The 16,666-nt window shown below is 48.0% G+C and overlaps 1 protein-coding gene across 3 annotated transcripts in view; it reads right to left on the reverse strand.

Moving 5' to 3' along the window:
• The window catches only part of PLXNA4 (plexin A4), a 430,780-nt gene that overhangs the window by 27,652 nt on the left and 386,462 nt on the right, over positions 1–16,666 (reverse strand). For all 3 annotated transcript variants that reach the window (XM_048300844.1, XM_048300841.1, XM_048300842.1), the window contains exons 23-26: positions 14,671–14,737; positions 12,577–12,723; positions 7,005–7,164; positions 457–560 (exon numbers count right to left, since the gene is read on the reverse strand). In XM_048300844.1, the coding sequence (XP_048156801.1) occupies positions 457–560; positions 7,005–7,164; positions 12,577–12,723; positions 14,671–14,737 (478 nt within the window). The remainder of the gene's footprint in view (positions 1–456; positions 561–7,004; positions 7,165–12,576; positions 12,724–14,670; positions 14,738–16,666) is intronic.

Consider the following 16,666-nt stretch of genomic DNA (forward strand, 5'->3'; position numbering starts at 1 on the left):
ACGTTAGCTCGTGTCGTCCTCATCTCCTCTTCACCACCTTCACTCACCAGAGATGTCTTTTGAGAGACAAAGAAGATTTTTTTTCTGCCCTTGGCTTCATCTCTAGCCTTGTTCAGGATAATTTGGACAAGGACAGTGGGACAGCAGGGATGTGCTCAACATGGGGGTTCTGCCCAGTTATTGCCCACTCAACCATTCTTTACGTCTGCATCTTAGAATGATAAAATCACGGAATTATTAAGGTTGGAAATGACCTTTAAGAGTATCAAGCCCAACTGTTCACCCAGCACAGCCAAGGCCACCACTAACCCATGTCCCCAGCTGCCACATCCACAAGTTTTTTGAACACATCCAGGAGTGCTGATTCTACCACTTCCCTGGGCAAGAGAATAATATTTTCCTTTCTATTTTGTCAGAAAGAAGATCTAACACCTACCCACCCTCTCCCACAGTCACCTGGTAGTGTGCCAGCGTGTTGAGTCTCTTCCAGTCATTCTCTATCTTGGTGGTGATGTCCTCATCCTGAAGGATCATCCTCGCCCCGCTCGCCTGCCGCCACTCTGCAAGGAAAACGGGGACAAATGAGACAGGGACACGGTCCTGGCAATCCCTGTGCCCAGAATCCACACGGACACGTGTGTGGGCACATCACTCATCACCTCTACACCCTGATTACTCACAGTGCTTAACTTTTAATTTACTCACAGTTCTGCTCATGCTCCAACATGGCTGTTTCCAAGACCAGACTGTCCTTGCCATCACCATGGGACAGGAGCAAATGTCCCTTGTTCCAGGGAGAGAAATCCTGGTCCTCTCTCCTTTGGCAGCACAGACAGAGCTTTCAGCGCTGCCTGAGATCCGTGTCCCTGCCAGGACCCAGCCCAGAGAGGGCTCCCCTGGGCACAGCAGTGTCTGGTTTGGCACAGAGCCTGTGCTGGGCTCAGCTCATGCACCTTGGTGCTTCCAAAATGCTTCTTGCATCTCAAATCCACTGATGCAGAGCAGGAAGCCCTTAGGTACAGGCATAGCGATGCCTACAGATTTTTGCTTTTTATATATTTTTCATATGTTTGTAGCTCTGTAGTTCCATAGTTACATAGCTCCTAGGATTTTTCCTACCCTTCCTTTTAGATTTTAGGATGATAAGCTAAGCTTCTAACACATTCCTGAAATACTCTTCAGTTTTATTTTCAAGAAGAGGACCTACAAGAAGAACATTTTGTTTTCCATCCAGAATCTGAGAAGACACAACAAGAAATGGGGCAAAGAAGCCCTGGACCAACTCCAACGGGGCAGTACCCAGGGAAAAATTACCTAACCAACCGCTCTTCTAATTGGCCAATGTCTGTTAGATATGATAATTTGCTAAACTTATAAAAATTGTAGAAATACAAAACCAAGTGTAACCATGACCACTGGAACACCTGGAAGCTTCCAGATAAAGTCTGCTTTTTATTTTAGTATTTTAACACTGTTGCAAGAGTTTTTCCCTTTTGATATTAGGCAACAATAGCAGAGGCACAATGGGAGGAAAAGCCAGGGACAGATCCAACCTGGGCTCCGCGGAGGATGTAGTTTTTACAAGCCTTCAGCACCTGCCTGTGGGCAGAAGGGCTCCTGCTTCTGCCACTTCTCCAGCCTCAACCCTGAGTGATGAATTCGTGCAGCACTGGAGCAGCCCCTCCCTTCTCAGGATACCATTTTTTGCTCAAATCTTGAAGAACACTCCATAAAATCATTAATGGTGAAAAAGACTTCTAAGATCATGGAGTCTTGAGAAGGATTGCCCCAGCTTTCCTCGCAGAGGACTCACAGACTTGCCTAAAGCAAGGGAAACATAACCATGGCCAAAGGGAGAGAAATGCTCTGTCAGGGAAAGCTGTGCCTTCATCACAGGCAACCTGGAGCATTCAAAGCTCTCCTCTTGGTTGTCACGTTTCAGTCACGGTGACCCAACCAAACACAGCTTAGCCAGAACCACAGCCAAAAGTCCATTCATTTGCAGGAGTTAATTAAAATGAGCTCTTGGATATGGAGACATCACCTGCCACCCTTGCTTGTTTTTCCTGATATAAAAATGCAAGGACCGTTGCAAATTTCTTTTGGTTTCAGCACTTTTCTTATCACATAATTAAAATGCAATGGGAAAGCTGCACTTGCCTTTATTATTCATTTAAATTAGCAGGAAGAGGTCAGCAGCTGTGTTTATTGCTGGGTGTTGCTTTGGCTGGAGATACTCAGGGTGAACAAAGGTTGTGTTGGCTGAGCACTGATCCTGAACTGCCCTTCATCTACTCCAGCTCCTCAGATCCTCACCTACATCACCCTTGTGGAGTCTGAGGATGATGCTCTCTGCTCATTCCCACCTGGACCAGATTCCTGGGATCTAACTGGTCCCAGAAACTGCTTAGAATAGCAAACAATGCTGAAGTTTGGGCTGGGATGGGAAATGGTGCTCTTAGAAAGTGCCCCACTCAACGCCAAAGGCAATTCTGCTGTCACAGAACGGCTCTTGTTGCCTTCCTCGTGGTCTCTTGGGGAGAGTGTCACTCTGACCTGTCCCCTTCGTGGCTCTGCATGTTCCTGTGGTTCTTTCCTCTGCTGGCTCATCTTTGGAGAGACACACACTCATGTTTTGGGAGGGATGCACGGGTTCTTGGTGTCACACTGGGCTCTGGTTTGAGGGTGAGCACAGCTTCTCTCGTTCTGGGCTTTATTTGTATTCAAGGGCTGGACAAGGTGCTCAGAGCAGATTTCCCTCTGCTCCAGGGACATCCTGAGATGTGCCCTCAAGCCTTTTGTGCTCCTGCAGAGACATAGGGCATTCCTGAGCCCTTTCCCTTGGCCTTCCTGCAGCGAGGAGCTGTGTGAGGAAGAGTCAGGGCCAGTCTGACTGCACAAGACAAGGAGGAAAACCTTCAGGGCAGGCTTAGAGTTTCCGTTTTCAGTTTTGCAGCCTGATTTCCCTGCCCAAACACAAATCACTTCACCTCTGATACTTCACTGTGCACCTGAGCTCTGACACAGAAAGGACCCTCAGTTGTCCCCAACTCTTCCTGGTCTCACTGCTCCCCTTCTCCGTGAGCTCAGGGGGTCACAGAAGGATCTGCAGGGAAATGCAAAGGGAATGGGAAGGGAAAAGGTGACCCTGCCATCCATCTTCACAGCACTAAGTGAACCTTGTCAGCTTTGTCCTCGCTGGCAGCACCCTGTCCCCTCTCTGCTCAGATCTGAGCACTCCTCTGAGCCGGCACAAAGGACAGACACACTCCAATCCAATTTGTTACACTTCCACCTTCCAGAGAGAGGGAGGAGAGGGGGAGTGAGGTAAAAATCCCATTAACTTTATCAAGCCTTCCAATCAGGAGCAGTGGTAAATGCAAACTCAGGAGACAGCTGCTGTGAAACCTTTATATTTCATTCAGCAGATAGTGTATCTTTTTATTGCACGCAGGAATTACTTCTTCTTTGCCTTTTTTTTTTTTCCTCCTTTTTTTTAAGAAACAACCTTTCTGTTCAACTTAACTGGGAAAAAGGAAATTCCAGGGGCCTTTGACAAAGAGGTGCTTTTTTGAGCTGCAGCAATGCCTGGCTAGGCAGTGACTCTATGGGGAGATGGAAGGTGGGGAGATGTCACCCTGCACCTCAAATCCTATAGAAAATGTTACACCTCCCTCGTGCCTTCCCTCTGATCCAGATCTAGGAAGAGAGGAGAAACTCAGCTCTGTTTCTGGGGTGGAGAGAGGGTCACCTGTGCTGGGAATAAAAGTTCATCTCAGAACATGGAGCTGAAAGATGCCTGGGAAATATTTGTATGGAGTGAAGCACAGAATAACAAAATTCTTTGGGTGGGAAGGGATCTTAAAGATCAGCCAGTCCCACCCCTACCATGGGCAGGGACACCTTCCACTATCCCAGGCTGCTCCAAGCCCCATCCAACCTGGCCTTGGACACTTCCAGGGATCCAGGGGCAGCCACAGCTTCTCTGGGCACCCTGTGCCAGGGCCTCATCATCCTCTGAGTAAATAATTTCGTCTTAAAATTTAATCTAAAACTCCCCTCTTTCCCTTTAAAGCCATTTTCCTTTGTCCTGGTATTCCAGGCCCTTGTCCAAAGTCCCTCTCCAGCTCTCTTAGAGCCCCTTCAAGCGCTGGAAGGTGCTCTAAAGACTCTCTGGAGTCTTGTCCAGGCTGGGCACCCCCAGCTCTCCCAGCCTATCTTCAGGAGACACACATGCAAACTGTCTTACCCTATATGTACTAAAGTTAGACCCAGTTTAAATGTTTCCAGCACTGCAGGGCTGGTGAGGTGGTGAAATCTCACCTGACACGGCCCACAGTGAACCTGAGACAGCATCACTTGAGTGCAAGCCAAGCCAGCAGCTCCCACCACCTCAGCACCACCTTTCAAAAATCATCTGAAACCCAGGGAAGAGCAAATGCCTCAGCATGAAGCCAAATTCCTGTTTTGTGATCCTCACACCTTTATGCTTTCCCAAAGATGGGGTGTTTCATGTGTGGAGAGATCTTTTAAAAATGATAATAACAAAAATCGCCACCGTGGAAAGAAGTCTTTACTTACAGGGCTGCAATTTGGGGGTTTGGACTAAAATGTAACCTCAGGGTGTTCAAAATAAGGGCTTTTAGCTGACAACCCCCTCCAGGAGTTGCCTGGGCAACTGCCAAACATTGTGACATCTGCGACACACACAAGTCCCTCTGCCTGCAGCTACCCTGCATTTAACAGCTCAAAACAGCTCATTAGCTTGTTTCCTTTCTGCCGTGTGCCCAATCTGGCCTGAGTGTGGACAGAAAGCCCAGAAAATGGTGATGGGAGCAGGAAATGATGCTGCTGTTTGAAAGCCACGGGTTTCAAGGCCAGGTTGCAGCCATCTGCTCTGCCCTGCTCTGCTCCAGCCCCTCTGCAGCCCTGAGCACCCAGCCCAGGGCAGGCTGATCCTGAGAGCTCAGTGATGATTCCTGAGGGCCAGCAGTGCTTTCTGCTCTCCCTTGCTGCCCTCAGTGCCTCTGAAGGATGCCAGGTGCCAACGAGCATCTTTTCCTTGTGGAAAAGCTTGGGATGGAGCTGTGGCTGGGTGTGTGGATCCTCTTCCTGCTTCAGCCATGCCAGCCCTGCTCCTCCCACCGTGTTATCTGCATTGCTGTTGGTGAGACTCTTCTGCTGGATAAGGGGTTTGTATTTGTATTTTAATTGTTTTTCCCCCCAACTGCATCATCAGTGCTCCTGGCCAGAGCTGCTCATTAGCCAGTCTGTTGTCACTGTGGCCTGTCCTCTGAGGGGTGCACATGTTCATACCAACTTTCTGGAACTTTCTGGTCCTCAGCAGCACTCAGGAGGTCATAGAATCACAGAATGGGTTGGATGGGAAGGGATCTTAAAGTTCCAACCCCTTGCCATGGACACCTTCCACCAGACCAGGTTGCTTCCAGCCCTGTCCCGTCTGGTCTGGAAGAGGTCAGTATTTCTTAGAACAGCAGCAATTCTGGATGCAGAACTGTCGGGCTCCAGCTGGGACCCTGCACACACAAACTTCTCGTTCTCAGAACTAGAGTAGAATCCAATTTATCCCTGTATTTACAATATGCAGGTAAAATTCCTGCATCTCATTATGGGCACCTCCTTCATCTTCTCAGCAGAATGAACACTTCCCAGTTGCGCCCAGTCTGAGATCTGAAGGAACTAGGCTGTGAGGTCAGGAGATGTGGCTGTGAACCCCACTTCTCTGCTCTGCTGTGCCTTGGCACCCTGCCCTGCCTTCCTCATGCTCACCCCACCTCTCACCACTCCCCTGCCGACTCACAGCAGCTCCAGAGCCATCGTGGGTCTTTTCTGGATGATGTACATGATCTGTTCTTTACTGCTGCTGGTTTTGGCAGCTTGTTTCATTATTCTAACTGCTTCTCATGAGCAGTTTCTGTCAGGAACTCCTCCCTCCCCTACACATACACGCACTCAGACACTTAACTTTAATCCCTGACCTCTCATTCCTGCCTTCATTATTGCTGTGAATTGTTTCTTGGCCTCGGTCCACTCCTTCTCCTTTTGGTTCCCCTACAGCTTAGCTGGTTTTATAGACTCCATCATTTTCCAGCCCAGTCTCTTTCACTGAAGGTCACTGAGAGCAAATTCTGGCAGATTCAGCCACAGGGGAGTCCCCAGCCCTCCACCAGACACCTCAGCAATGCCCTGAGTAGATTTTTCTACAGTTTTTCTTAGTGGTGGTACCACACCTGCCTGTGGACCCCAAATTCAGACACCCTCTCCTCCCAGCATCCTCACTCCAGGTATCCTTTTTCCAGGGGTCTTTGGCAAGAGAAAAAGAATAGTCCTACTGGTGCTTTTTCCAGAACCTTGTCCAAGATGAATTCCGTGGGCAGAAAAGCGGGGTACTGGTCTTTTTAAGTCCTCAGGGCCAGAGGTTTCCTAAACCAGGAGCATAAACATCAACATAATGTCCCCTCTGCCCTGTCACTGTCCCTCCTCGGCCTTGCAGAGGGTCTGGAGTGATGCCTTAGGTTTTAACTTCTATAGTTTTCAAATCCTGTACTGCCTAGTGTGTTACTCTGAGGTTTCTTGTGGCCTGTTAGCTGCTGTTCTCTCATGCTGGTTAGACAAAAAAAGCCACTTTAGGTTTGCTCTCCAAGGACACCTAGATTGTTCCAGGCCCCAAAATATGTAAACTAAGACCTCTGAAGGGGAGGGAAATCTTGGGGTAGTTACATCATCAACTTTGTAATTGGAGAATTGATCCTGATATACAAATGGACCAAACTTATAAAAGAGTGAAGAACTCATGACCCAGGGTCCATCTTGGGTGTAGCCTCTTGGCTCCCCGGGGAGGCCCTTCAATAAATACCTACCTTTATTCCCTTATTCTTTTCTAGTCTCTGTTTTTAGGTGGCCCTGCCCCAGCAAAGTGTCTGGACGGAGTTCGGCCATCTCCCCCCTGCCCTTTTCCCCCCTGGCTGGGAGCAATCTCCTACCCAGGTCCATGTCAGCAGCTTTGGGCCGGTGGGAGCAGGGCACGTTCTTGAAGATGGCATCGAGGATCTTCTCCTTGACCTGTGTGATGGTGTCGCAGTTCAGGATCTTCACTGGGATCTCGGGGCTGTTCACGTTGTCGGGGTTCACACAGCTCAGCACCTGAGAGAGAGGCACCACACATTTCGCAGCGGCACAGGAACCCTCTGGCTGTCCCTCTTGTAGTGTTTGCATCCTACAAGAGGGATGTAGGGTGCAAGAGTGGGCAAAATGGGTGCCAAGAGTATTCCCTCCCTCAAGAGGGCACAGAGATGTGGTTTCACATGGGGGTATCTTCATTTTGCTTAATCATGGAGTCACAGAAGGATTTGGGTTGGAAAGGGCCTCAAAGGTCACCTCATTCCACCCCTGCCATGGGCAGGGACACCTTCCACTATCCTGATGCCTTTTCCTGGTCTTAAAATCAAGAGTCAAACACGGTTAGAAGGGGAAAAGGGATTTTACCTTGGTATTTATTTTAAGGATCCTTAGGTGCACACGTCCAGGTCATATGCATCAAAATGCACCCCGCAAAAAATGCCCACCCCAAGAGATTGGGTATATCATTATAGGTGTTACTAATTAGCATTTCTATCAAAGATTCCCCAATGAGAGGCTCGAGTGAGCCCCCCTCCCCAAGGAGCCTTCCCCTGGATGGCTCTATCTTGGTTTACAGAATGTGTTCTGGAGAGGACCTTGGGGTCTGGGACACACTGATCCCTAGCTACAAAGCTTCTAAGACGTTCGGTCTCCTGGCTGAACAAACAAGTCCAAGCATGTAGGCAAAAAGCACAAAGAATACAGAAGTTGTAAAAAGGTATAACAGGGGTATAAAAGAAAAGGCAAAAGTCATCATGGCATCACTCCCAGCCTGCTCCAAGCCCCATCCAGCCTGGCCTTGGACACTCCCAGGGATGGGGCAGCCACAGCTTTTCTGGACAATCTGTGCCAGGCCCTCACCACTCTCACAGGGAAGAATTTCTTTTTAATAACAGAAAACCCATGAACACCAGCTGAGGTCCTGGTGCTTTCAGTAAAAAATGCTCATTGAGATGTCAAGGTGACCTAGTTCAGGAGTGGCCTCCTTGCATTGCTACCTGGTTTTGATAATTCCAATGAAAAGCCTTAAGTTTGTCCATCTGCACACCATGGAACTGAGCAGAGCCTTCTCAAAGGAATGTTATTAATTTGAAATGCAGGGCTTCTTAAAAAGTGAAACACAAACCAACATCAACTTTTGCTTTCATATACAGAAGAAAATCCGCCCAGATGGAGAGGCCTCTCTTTTCTCAGAAGGAAAATTTAATTTTCTCCACTCTGTCCAAGAGTAAATGCAAAGCATGTGGTGAGGAGGGATACCTAAACACAGAGTATTTAACAGCAATGTCCCTGCTAACCCTTGGCTGTGTCTCTGTTGACCATTTCTGGTTGCAGAAGTGTGAGGTCTATAAAGTTTTATAAACTTAGCACACCTTTGCACTTGAAAGCGGTGTTCACTGATGCTCCAGGCTGTACACGGTCATTAAATGTTCCTGTGGCACTTTTACAAGTGCAGATATGTTGGTTTTGTTGCCTTAGACAAATTTTAACTTGACCAAAATTCCCTTCTGTAGCATGCAAGAGGTGCTGGACTCTCCACCACCTTCCATATTCACCTCCTAAAATGCAGTGGGAACTCAAAAACGGGGTGAAATCCTATCAGTCTAATTACACACTCCCTCACCAGGCTCCTTTTGGTGATGTTATGCTCAACTAAGAGGAACTTGTGAAGATACTGCTTACAAAGAGCTCTGTGATCTTGCTGGATGAAAGGGGACATGTAAACAGGAGATATTGATTAGCTCATAATGCTATTATTTATATGTCACTTCCAGAAGTATTGAAAAAGCATCAATTCAGGTAGTAATAATGGCACAGATTTACAGTTCTGGGGCATCTTTCATCTTGAAGAATCACAGAATTGTACATAAAAGGCACTGTTGAAATGAATCCAGTGTTGAAGGTCATCAGTTGGTGTTGCCCTCTGCAGTCCTCCTGGGTTATGCCCATTCCCAGCCCACAGAAACCTCTTCCTCTGCAAACTCCTTGAGTACATCCAGAAAATCCCACCTGATTGCTGAGAGCCCGTACTGGTGTTTAGTTTATGGTTGGACTCAATGATCTTAAAGATGTTTACCAGCTTAAACTATTCTATTCCACAGCTGTAGGGAAATGGAGCAATGATGGCAGCCTGGGACAGCTCTTTGGGGGCACACCTGGTTCTGGGGACCAAGTTACTCTTCAGGTTACTCTCTCAGTGGTCTGAGCTCAGCTAAAATGAGCTGGTGCCAGTCAGGGCAAGCTCTGTGGTGTGATAAATCTCCGGGACAAACAGCTGGATTTTGGCTCAGTCCCCCACAGAAGGCACTTGGTGTTCTCTAAAATGATCTGACCTGCCCTGCCAGGCCAACACCTGGTGCAGAAGACCCAACATCTGCAGGTGCTGACCAGTGTCCCCCACACCAGAACTCACCATCCGGCTGGAAGGTGACAATGGTGATTGGCTCTTGGTTATCCTTGAATTTCACAGAGTGCCAGCTTTAGAAGGTGTCAGGAAAACTCTGCCTGAGTGAACCACGTTCATTCATACCCTGACTACAGCAATCCTTTCCTCTTTTCCAGCTCAGCTGGAAGAAGACGGAGCAGGGAAGGCAATTTTTCAAAGGGCTATTCTTGTGTTTCAAGCACAGATGGGGCAGTTGGTCACTGCTGAAAAATCCTAAACTCCTGTGTGTTCATTACAACGACTGTCAAGGGTCTCTCTCCAACATTTTAGGGAATTCAAACACCAGTTATGGAAGCCAATCCCATTCCCAGAGCACTGTGGCGTTGGCATATATTCCCCAGGCTTTACACCATCTTTCCATTGGAGTTTTCCAAGCTGTTCTCATGTGGAGCATGAAACTTTTCTCTGTACTCATAACAAACAAGCCAGAGAACAAATCCCACTGCTCCTGCAGTGCTGCTCAGAGACTTCAACACAGTCTTTGATGTCAGCTGGTGGGGAAGAGACCCCATGATGGCCTGGGTTGTAGTCCTACAGGATTGGTCACTCTGAGGGAAGTTTTGTGATGTTGATCCCCTACACAGTCACTGGTGCTGATCCATCACCCACCACCTTCCTTTGGGCTTCAGGGTCACTCAAGGATGTGGCTATTTTGGTACTGAGAGGACACCAGCACTCGGCACTGCTGTTTTGTCACTCACTGAGGTCTTTGTCCTACCAGTTGTGGGGTCATCATGGCAAGGAATGGGAATGGGAGCTCAGAGAAATGATCTCCGAGCCCTGCTCTCCCCCTGACTCTGTGTGACCTTGGGATATCTCATTTCTCTGGATTTGTGTTTATTGACCTTTTACTCCATCCTTGGGCTTTTTTTATCTGCCAGCCCTCCCAGCCATGAGCTGTCTCTGAGTGTCTGTGTACATGCAAAGCTTGGCTCAGCTAATCCCAGATCTCCACTACAGATTAGTGGCATTTAAATTATAAAGGCACAGTTTGTGATCACTCACATGGTGACCCTGGTTCTGAGTTTAAATGGTTTTTCCTGAGACCAGAACATCTCTACAGTTCCTGTCCCAGGGACAGAAATCCTTCTCTCCCTTCCAGATTAGGCTGGAAAGTTCCATGGGGTTTTCATACAGTGAGGTTTGGTGGAGAAAAAGGAGAAAGACCCCAAAAAAAGCCAAGCATAGGAAAGCCTTCTGAGAATTACAGAATTGTAGAATGGGTTAGGTTGGAAGGAACTTTAAAAATCATCTCATTCCAACCCCCTGCCATGGGCAGGGACACCTTCCACTATCCCAGGGTGCTCCAAGCTCCGTCCAACCTGGCCTTGAACACTTCCAGGGATCCAGGGGCTGCCACAGCTTCTCTGGGCACCCTGTGCCAGGGCCTCCCCATTCTCACAGGGAAGAATTTTTTTCTAATTTCTGATCTAAACGTACTCTCTTTCAGTTTGAAGGCATTCCCTCTTGTCCTGTCACTCCAGGCCTCTGTAAATAGTCTCTCTCCATTTTTCTGTGGGAATTCCCATATTACAAACACTGAATCAGTTCTTGATTTATTTCATTACTCTATATTTTTAATAAAAGATGTCAGGCACCTCAAGCAAGGTAGAGGAAGGACAAAATAAAACAGAAATAAAGAGAAACAGAAATGAAGAACAATCCTATTCATATTCTGCTTCTTCTTAATCTCCTTCGCCAGAGCCGATCTCTGTAAATCTGCTGAGATTCCTATCGGGATATATTTGTCTGCTCTTGAGATGTAAGAGGGAGAGCTGATTGTCATCAAACAGCACAAAGCCAGCGGAGGAGAGCTTTGTTCAGCCTGATGTATAATTACTACCCTTTGCTGGCTGCTTTAGATCAAGCCTAAAAGGATCGGGGGGATTTCCTTCGGTGAAAGTGATCACTCTGTGGCTGCATTTTTTCTCCTTTCTGCTCATTTTCTCCATGTGTGATCAGTCCTCTGAATTTTTAGACTGCCACATGCAACAGCAGAGAAGCACCATGCTGCCAATTTAGTAGGAAAGTCATGTTTTTAATATGCAAAATAAAGCTGTGGCCTTCTTTAAGAATTAAGTCCATCCCCTTGTCAGACTTGGATTCAGTCGAAGCTCAGCTCTAGACTGGAGTTAAAGAACACAAAAGGGCATTTCTAGCATCAGCCCACCTGAGCTAAAGTCTAAGACAGGTTAAGGTCTAAGACTTGGAACTAAATGATCTCTAGCTACCCCTCCAACCCAAACCATCCCATGATTCTGGGATTGGACTCAGCTCTCAGAGGTATCTGGAGCTAAGTGAAATGAACGTCCCTAGTTTGAAAGTGCAAATAAAATAATGTGATCCATTTAGAGCATCTTCTGACTGTCCTAAAATTTGGGATTTGCTGAGAATAAAGATGAGAAATAGAAAAATTACAAAGATCATTGGAGGCTTAGAAAGTGCTCTTCACCCAGCAGAGACTTAGAAGCTCAGTGGATTTAATGCACCCAGGAAAGAAGGAAGGCCCACAAACACACTAAGAAGAGATATCTAATGCTCTTTAATTGATGCTCTTTAATCGAGTGGGAAGAGGGTGTAATCTCAGAGCAGAAGCTAAAGCTGCACATATGCAACGTGTATCTTGCACCATGCAGACAGTTCCATTTTGAGGCAAATGGCTCAGTGACAGGGATTTTTTTTCCCCTTGAAATCTTTAAATCAAGTTCCTTTTTCTTTGACTTGTGCTTTCTCAAGAGGGAGGGCTGCACCAGCTCTAGAGCTGACCTAATAGGTCCCTGCACTGTGTACCTCTAACTGTTTCTTGATGCTGAAATCCTCATTGGAGAAACACATATTTAATTTTAATAGTCAGCCTTCAGCAGCATTTCCCTGCTGGGATACAGGAATAAATCATCCCAGAGGGTCAATCACTGGCTTCTGCTCTCTAAATCCCCTTTAGCCAGAAGATTCTGGACAAGCCCATGGGAAGAGGTGCCCAGAGCACTCACCAGGGTCTTGTAGTCAATCTGCTGTCGGATGAGCTTGTCCTCACTCAGCGAGTACCGGGCCTCCCCTGTGATGGAGTCGATGGGCCCCTTCTCCATCTGCTGCTTGATGGCACAGAAAAGGGAGAAGAGAGGTTCTCCAGCACACTCCTGCAGGGATGAAAGGTAACCATGAGGTGAAACTAGAGGACAGAACTGAGAATCCAACCTGGGCATCCCAGTGACTGCCTTGGTTTGCCATCCCAAATCACTCATGATGGATACATCAATGGGAACCAGCCTATTCCAATAGCACAGGATCAGAGGTGACCCTCCACTTCCCCAGAGTACAACCAGCCCTTGGGCATATGGTGTGACCCTTGGGCATGGTCCTGTGCAGGGCTGGGAGTTGGACTCGATGATCCTTGTGGGTCCCTTCCAGCTCAGGATATTCTGTGACTCTGTGGGTGTCCTGTCATGGGACAAAGGTGTCGTTGTTCCCTGGCAATGCTGGGTTTGTTCAAGTGGTTTGCCACCAGGCCAGAGCTTTGCCCTGAAGCAGGTGGTGGGATAGGTCCCTGACGACCTGGAAGCAGGTTTTAAATGCAGATGGATGGCTGGTGCCCCACCCTGGGTGTCTGGTTGGAGTCCACAGACTCCCTGAGCACTCTCATGCTGAAGGCAGATGTGTTCCTGGACCTGTGTGGTGGTGACAGATGTGTGGGGCCCAGCACAGGACAGCAACTAGCAGTCCCAGGCAGGCACAGCAAAGCTCATCTGTCCCTAATTACTCCTCATCATTCCCACTCACTGCTGTCCTCTTCTGACACTTTTCCTCCCTTGCTGCCCTCCCTCAGTTCCATGCTGCCCAACTCTCTGCTCCTGCCTCCCTTCCCCTTCATCCCTTCCTTCTTTCTCCCCTCCTCGCCCTCTCCTCTTGTGTCCCAACTCAAGGAGCGAGGTCGTTTTCCTCTGGTATAAATCCCAGTGAAAACAAGTTAAAAATCGGAAGCAAAGTGGCGCCTTTTTCAGTCCCTACACCTGTCTCCCACTTAATTAGCTTATCTGCCAGCAGCATATTGCTTCTGTGTGCCTGTCTCCTGCCCTTATCAGGCCTCTGTTCAGGCTAAGGCAAGAAGACAAGTAGCTGAGTGGGGTGAAAAAAGCCTATTACAAAAGCAGCTCTTTAGAGAGTCACCTCCTTATATCCTTTCCTTTCAGCTGAAAGCGGGGATCTGATACTGAAGTCACTGAAATTACCTTCCAGGGACCTTCAAAACTTTCCCCTGTGCTCATCCTTGAACTGGTCGTGCCTGAGGAAGGCTCAGGGGGATTGGGTTTTATTTGTAAAGCCTTGAATTGCCAGGCAGAGGTGGTTATTCTGTCCAAATGAGGATGTGAGGTGGGAGGATATTTAGCAGCTGCAGTGGGAGTGGGGGAGAGGTGCAGAGCTCAGCTCCTTCCAAAAAGGCTGGCCCTGAGCTTGGTGCCTTGGCAATTGAGATTCTTGAGGCTCAATGTGGGTCCCCAAGGGGAAATTGGATCCCCCAGCAGTCAGTGGCAGGGCTTAAAGACTGAAAGACTTTTTTAACTGCACAAACCCCAAGGAGACCTTCCAGGAGGAATGAGAGAGCTCAGGGAGTGCCTCAAATTCTTCCACTCAAGTTCTTTCACACAGCTTTGCTCACGAGCGTCCTTCCACTCCTCCTGGGGCTGGGTCTCATTTCTGCCTTTGAGCTGGGGTGGAAGGAGATCTCACTCCACTGTACACTGAAAATATGGGTCACCACATGATGGAGACCTCAGTCTGCTGGTAAAAGGACAGCATTTTCCACACAGGTCTCAGTCAGGCTCTGAAATCCTCCCCATTTTGGCACTGACCCTTAGATCCCACCTCTCTACAAGGGAGAGACCAACAGGCTGCCTCTCTAATGAAGCATCCTTCTTTGCTCTCCCTGGGTCAGAAAACAGCCCATCTCCTATTAGGCAGTGACCTCCTTCCAGAGGCAAAAGAAAAAGCCTTTAACTTTATATCTGGCAAGTTTTCACCCCAACTGAACCTCACCAAGAAGAAATGCATTAAAGCAGCAGTTTTTCCAGGCATGCTGCTCCTCTTACCTTGAGGAACTTGTAGAGGAGGAAGGTGAACCAGTTGGTGAGCATTTTCTCAGCCACAGACTCTGTCCTAAAGTTGACCACGGAGAAAAAAGCAAATTGGAAATGTGTTAGTCATGCTGGTCCTACCAAAATACTGTCCTTGTCTATCTTCCTGCCCAGTGGGAAGTCTGGCGTGGCACCATCAGGATTTAGCACATCCTAAGTTCCCTGTTTCAGTTTTGGATTTAGGAAACCTGCAGGAAAGTCCTTGCTGCCCTGCTGATTCTCTTGTGACTACAAGTCGCTTTTTGTCTGTTTTCAGTTTCTCCAACAACTAAAAGGAGTTGACGACATTTGAGGGAATCTTCTCCAAAGAGCTCGGAGGGGATAAATCCATCAAATCTGAGGAGCTCAGAGCGAGGCCATATGTCAAGTATGCTGTATAAATACTCAGGAGAGACAGATCTAAGTCTCCAGGGAACGGTTATCTGGCACTGCCTATCTCCCTGGCATTTGGGAGTGATTATTCTCCTCAATGTGTCAATGTGGCACATACACGGAGCTCATCCTTTTGCCCTTGAGCACGCTGTCCTCAATCGAAGAAAAATCCATCTCGAGGCTTCAGGGTGAGCTTCTCCTACAGAAACACTGACTTGGACCTGTAAATATGGTGTGGGCATCAGGAACATGGGATAAACCTGTGCTGGCTCCACTACATGCACTGACTGGAGAAAAACCAAGAGAAACCTAGAGAAACTTGGAGAAACCAAGAAAAAAGAGGAGTCCCTGCCTGGGTGAATTAAAGTGGGTCCTCCTTGTCCTGGCTCTCACCAAAGCCATGCAGAGGTTCTCGCTTCTTGTCGTTGTTTTTCTCTGCTCTGAAAATCTCTTTGGGGCTGTAGATTTCACGTGAGATGAGCACTGGACACAGGTGAGGTGGGAAAATCACTTCTGCCAGCTCCTTCCTTCCATCAAACACCTCCAAAACTGCAAAACATTCCCTTTCACTAATGGGTGGGAAGGGAAGCATTCCTTCCCTTTGAATCCAGCTGCTCCAAAGAGCTGTCTGAGGCACTCACACCAACATCTAACCCAAGGCATTTAGATATTCACATGTTCTGTTCTGGTGCTGCTCAGTGCAGGACTTACTTCCCTGACATCTCCTGGTGTTTCCAGAGTTTGGAACAGTGGATGTGCCTTCTTTGTTCCCTGGCTGTCCTCCCAAAGGCCATGATTCATTTCCAAAAAAGAGGATTTGAGTTAAAAGAGAACTGGAAGAAGGAGAAAGAGGAAAGATGGATTGCTCAGGACAAGACAGGAATGAGCAGCAAGGGAACACAAAGAGATAGAAAAAGGGGAAGGAAAAGGAGGAATTGAAGGGGGGAGGCAGTTGGAAGGAGGCAGTGCCATCGAGCATCAGAGGAGAAGCACAGACAAGAAGCCTGGGGTCAGCTGGAGGGTGGTCACCAGCCTGGCTGTAGGACTTGAATCACATCAGGGAGTTAACAGACACCAAAGCGAAGTCCAGTCTCTGCCCCTGGCATTGCTGCCCTGAATGCCAGGAAGTGCCTTCTGCTCCTTTTTTGCTGGTTCTCCACAGTGGGCTGTGTGCCAGATGAAAAACCTCCCAGCCCAGCAGGCACCAGAGGTCTCCTCTGTGTCCAAGCCATCCATCGTAATCAACTGAGGGCTCCTCAGAGTCAGCTCTGAGCAGTGGAAAAGGACACTCATCTCCAGAAGACTCCCCCTGATTTTATTTAGGGTCCTTGAACCAGGAGGGTTGGTTCAGTCTGTGAAAAGGAGATGAATCTGATCCTAAAGGGGGAAGAGGCAGCACTTCCCTAGGCAGGGAAAGTACATTAATTACAGAGCAGTGGATTCCTAATTCGAGGTTTCCCACAGAACTGTGGAGTTTAGACTTTAGACCAGGCCAAGAAGCACCAATCCAAGCTTGTTCCCTGTATGAAACCAGTTCTGTTGTCCTGCTCTTCTGCTGATTTCCATGAACTCCCAGCTC

The sequence above is a fragment of the Corvus hawaiiensis genome, chromosome 4 (genome assembly GCF_020740725.1).
Source record: "Corvus hawaiiensis isolate bCorHaw1 chromosome 4, bCorHaw1.pri.cur, whole genome shotgun sequence".
Taxonomy (NCBI): domain Eukaryota; kingdom Metazoa; phylum Chordata; class Aves; order Passeriformes; family Corvidae; genus Corvus; species Corvus hawaiiensis.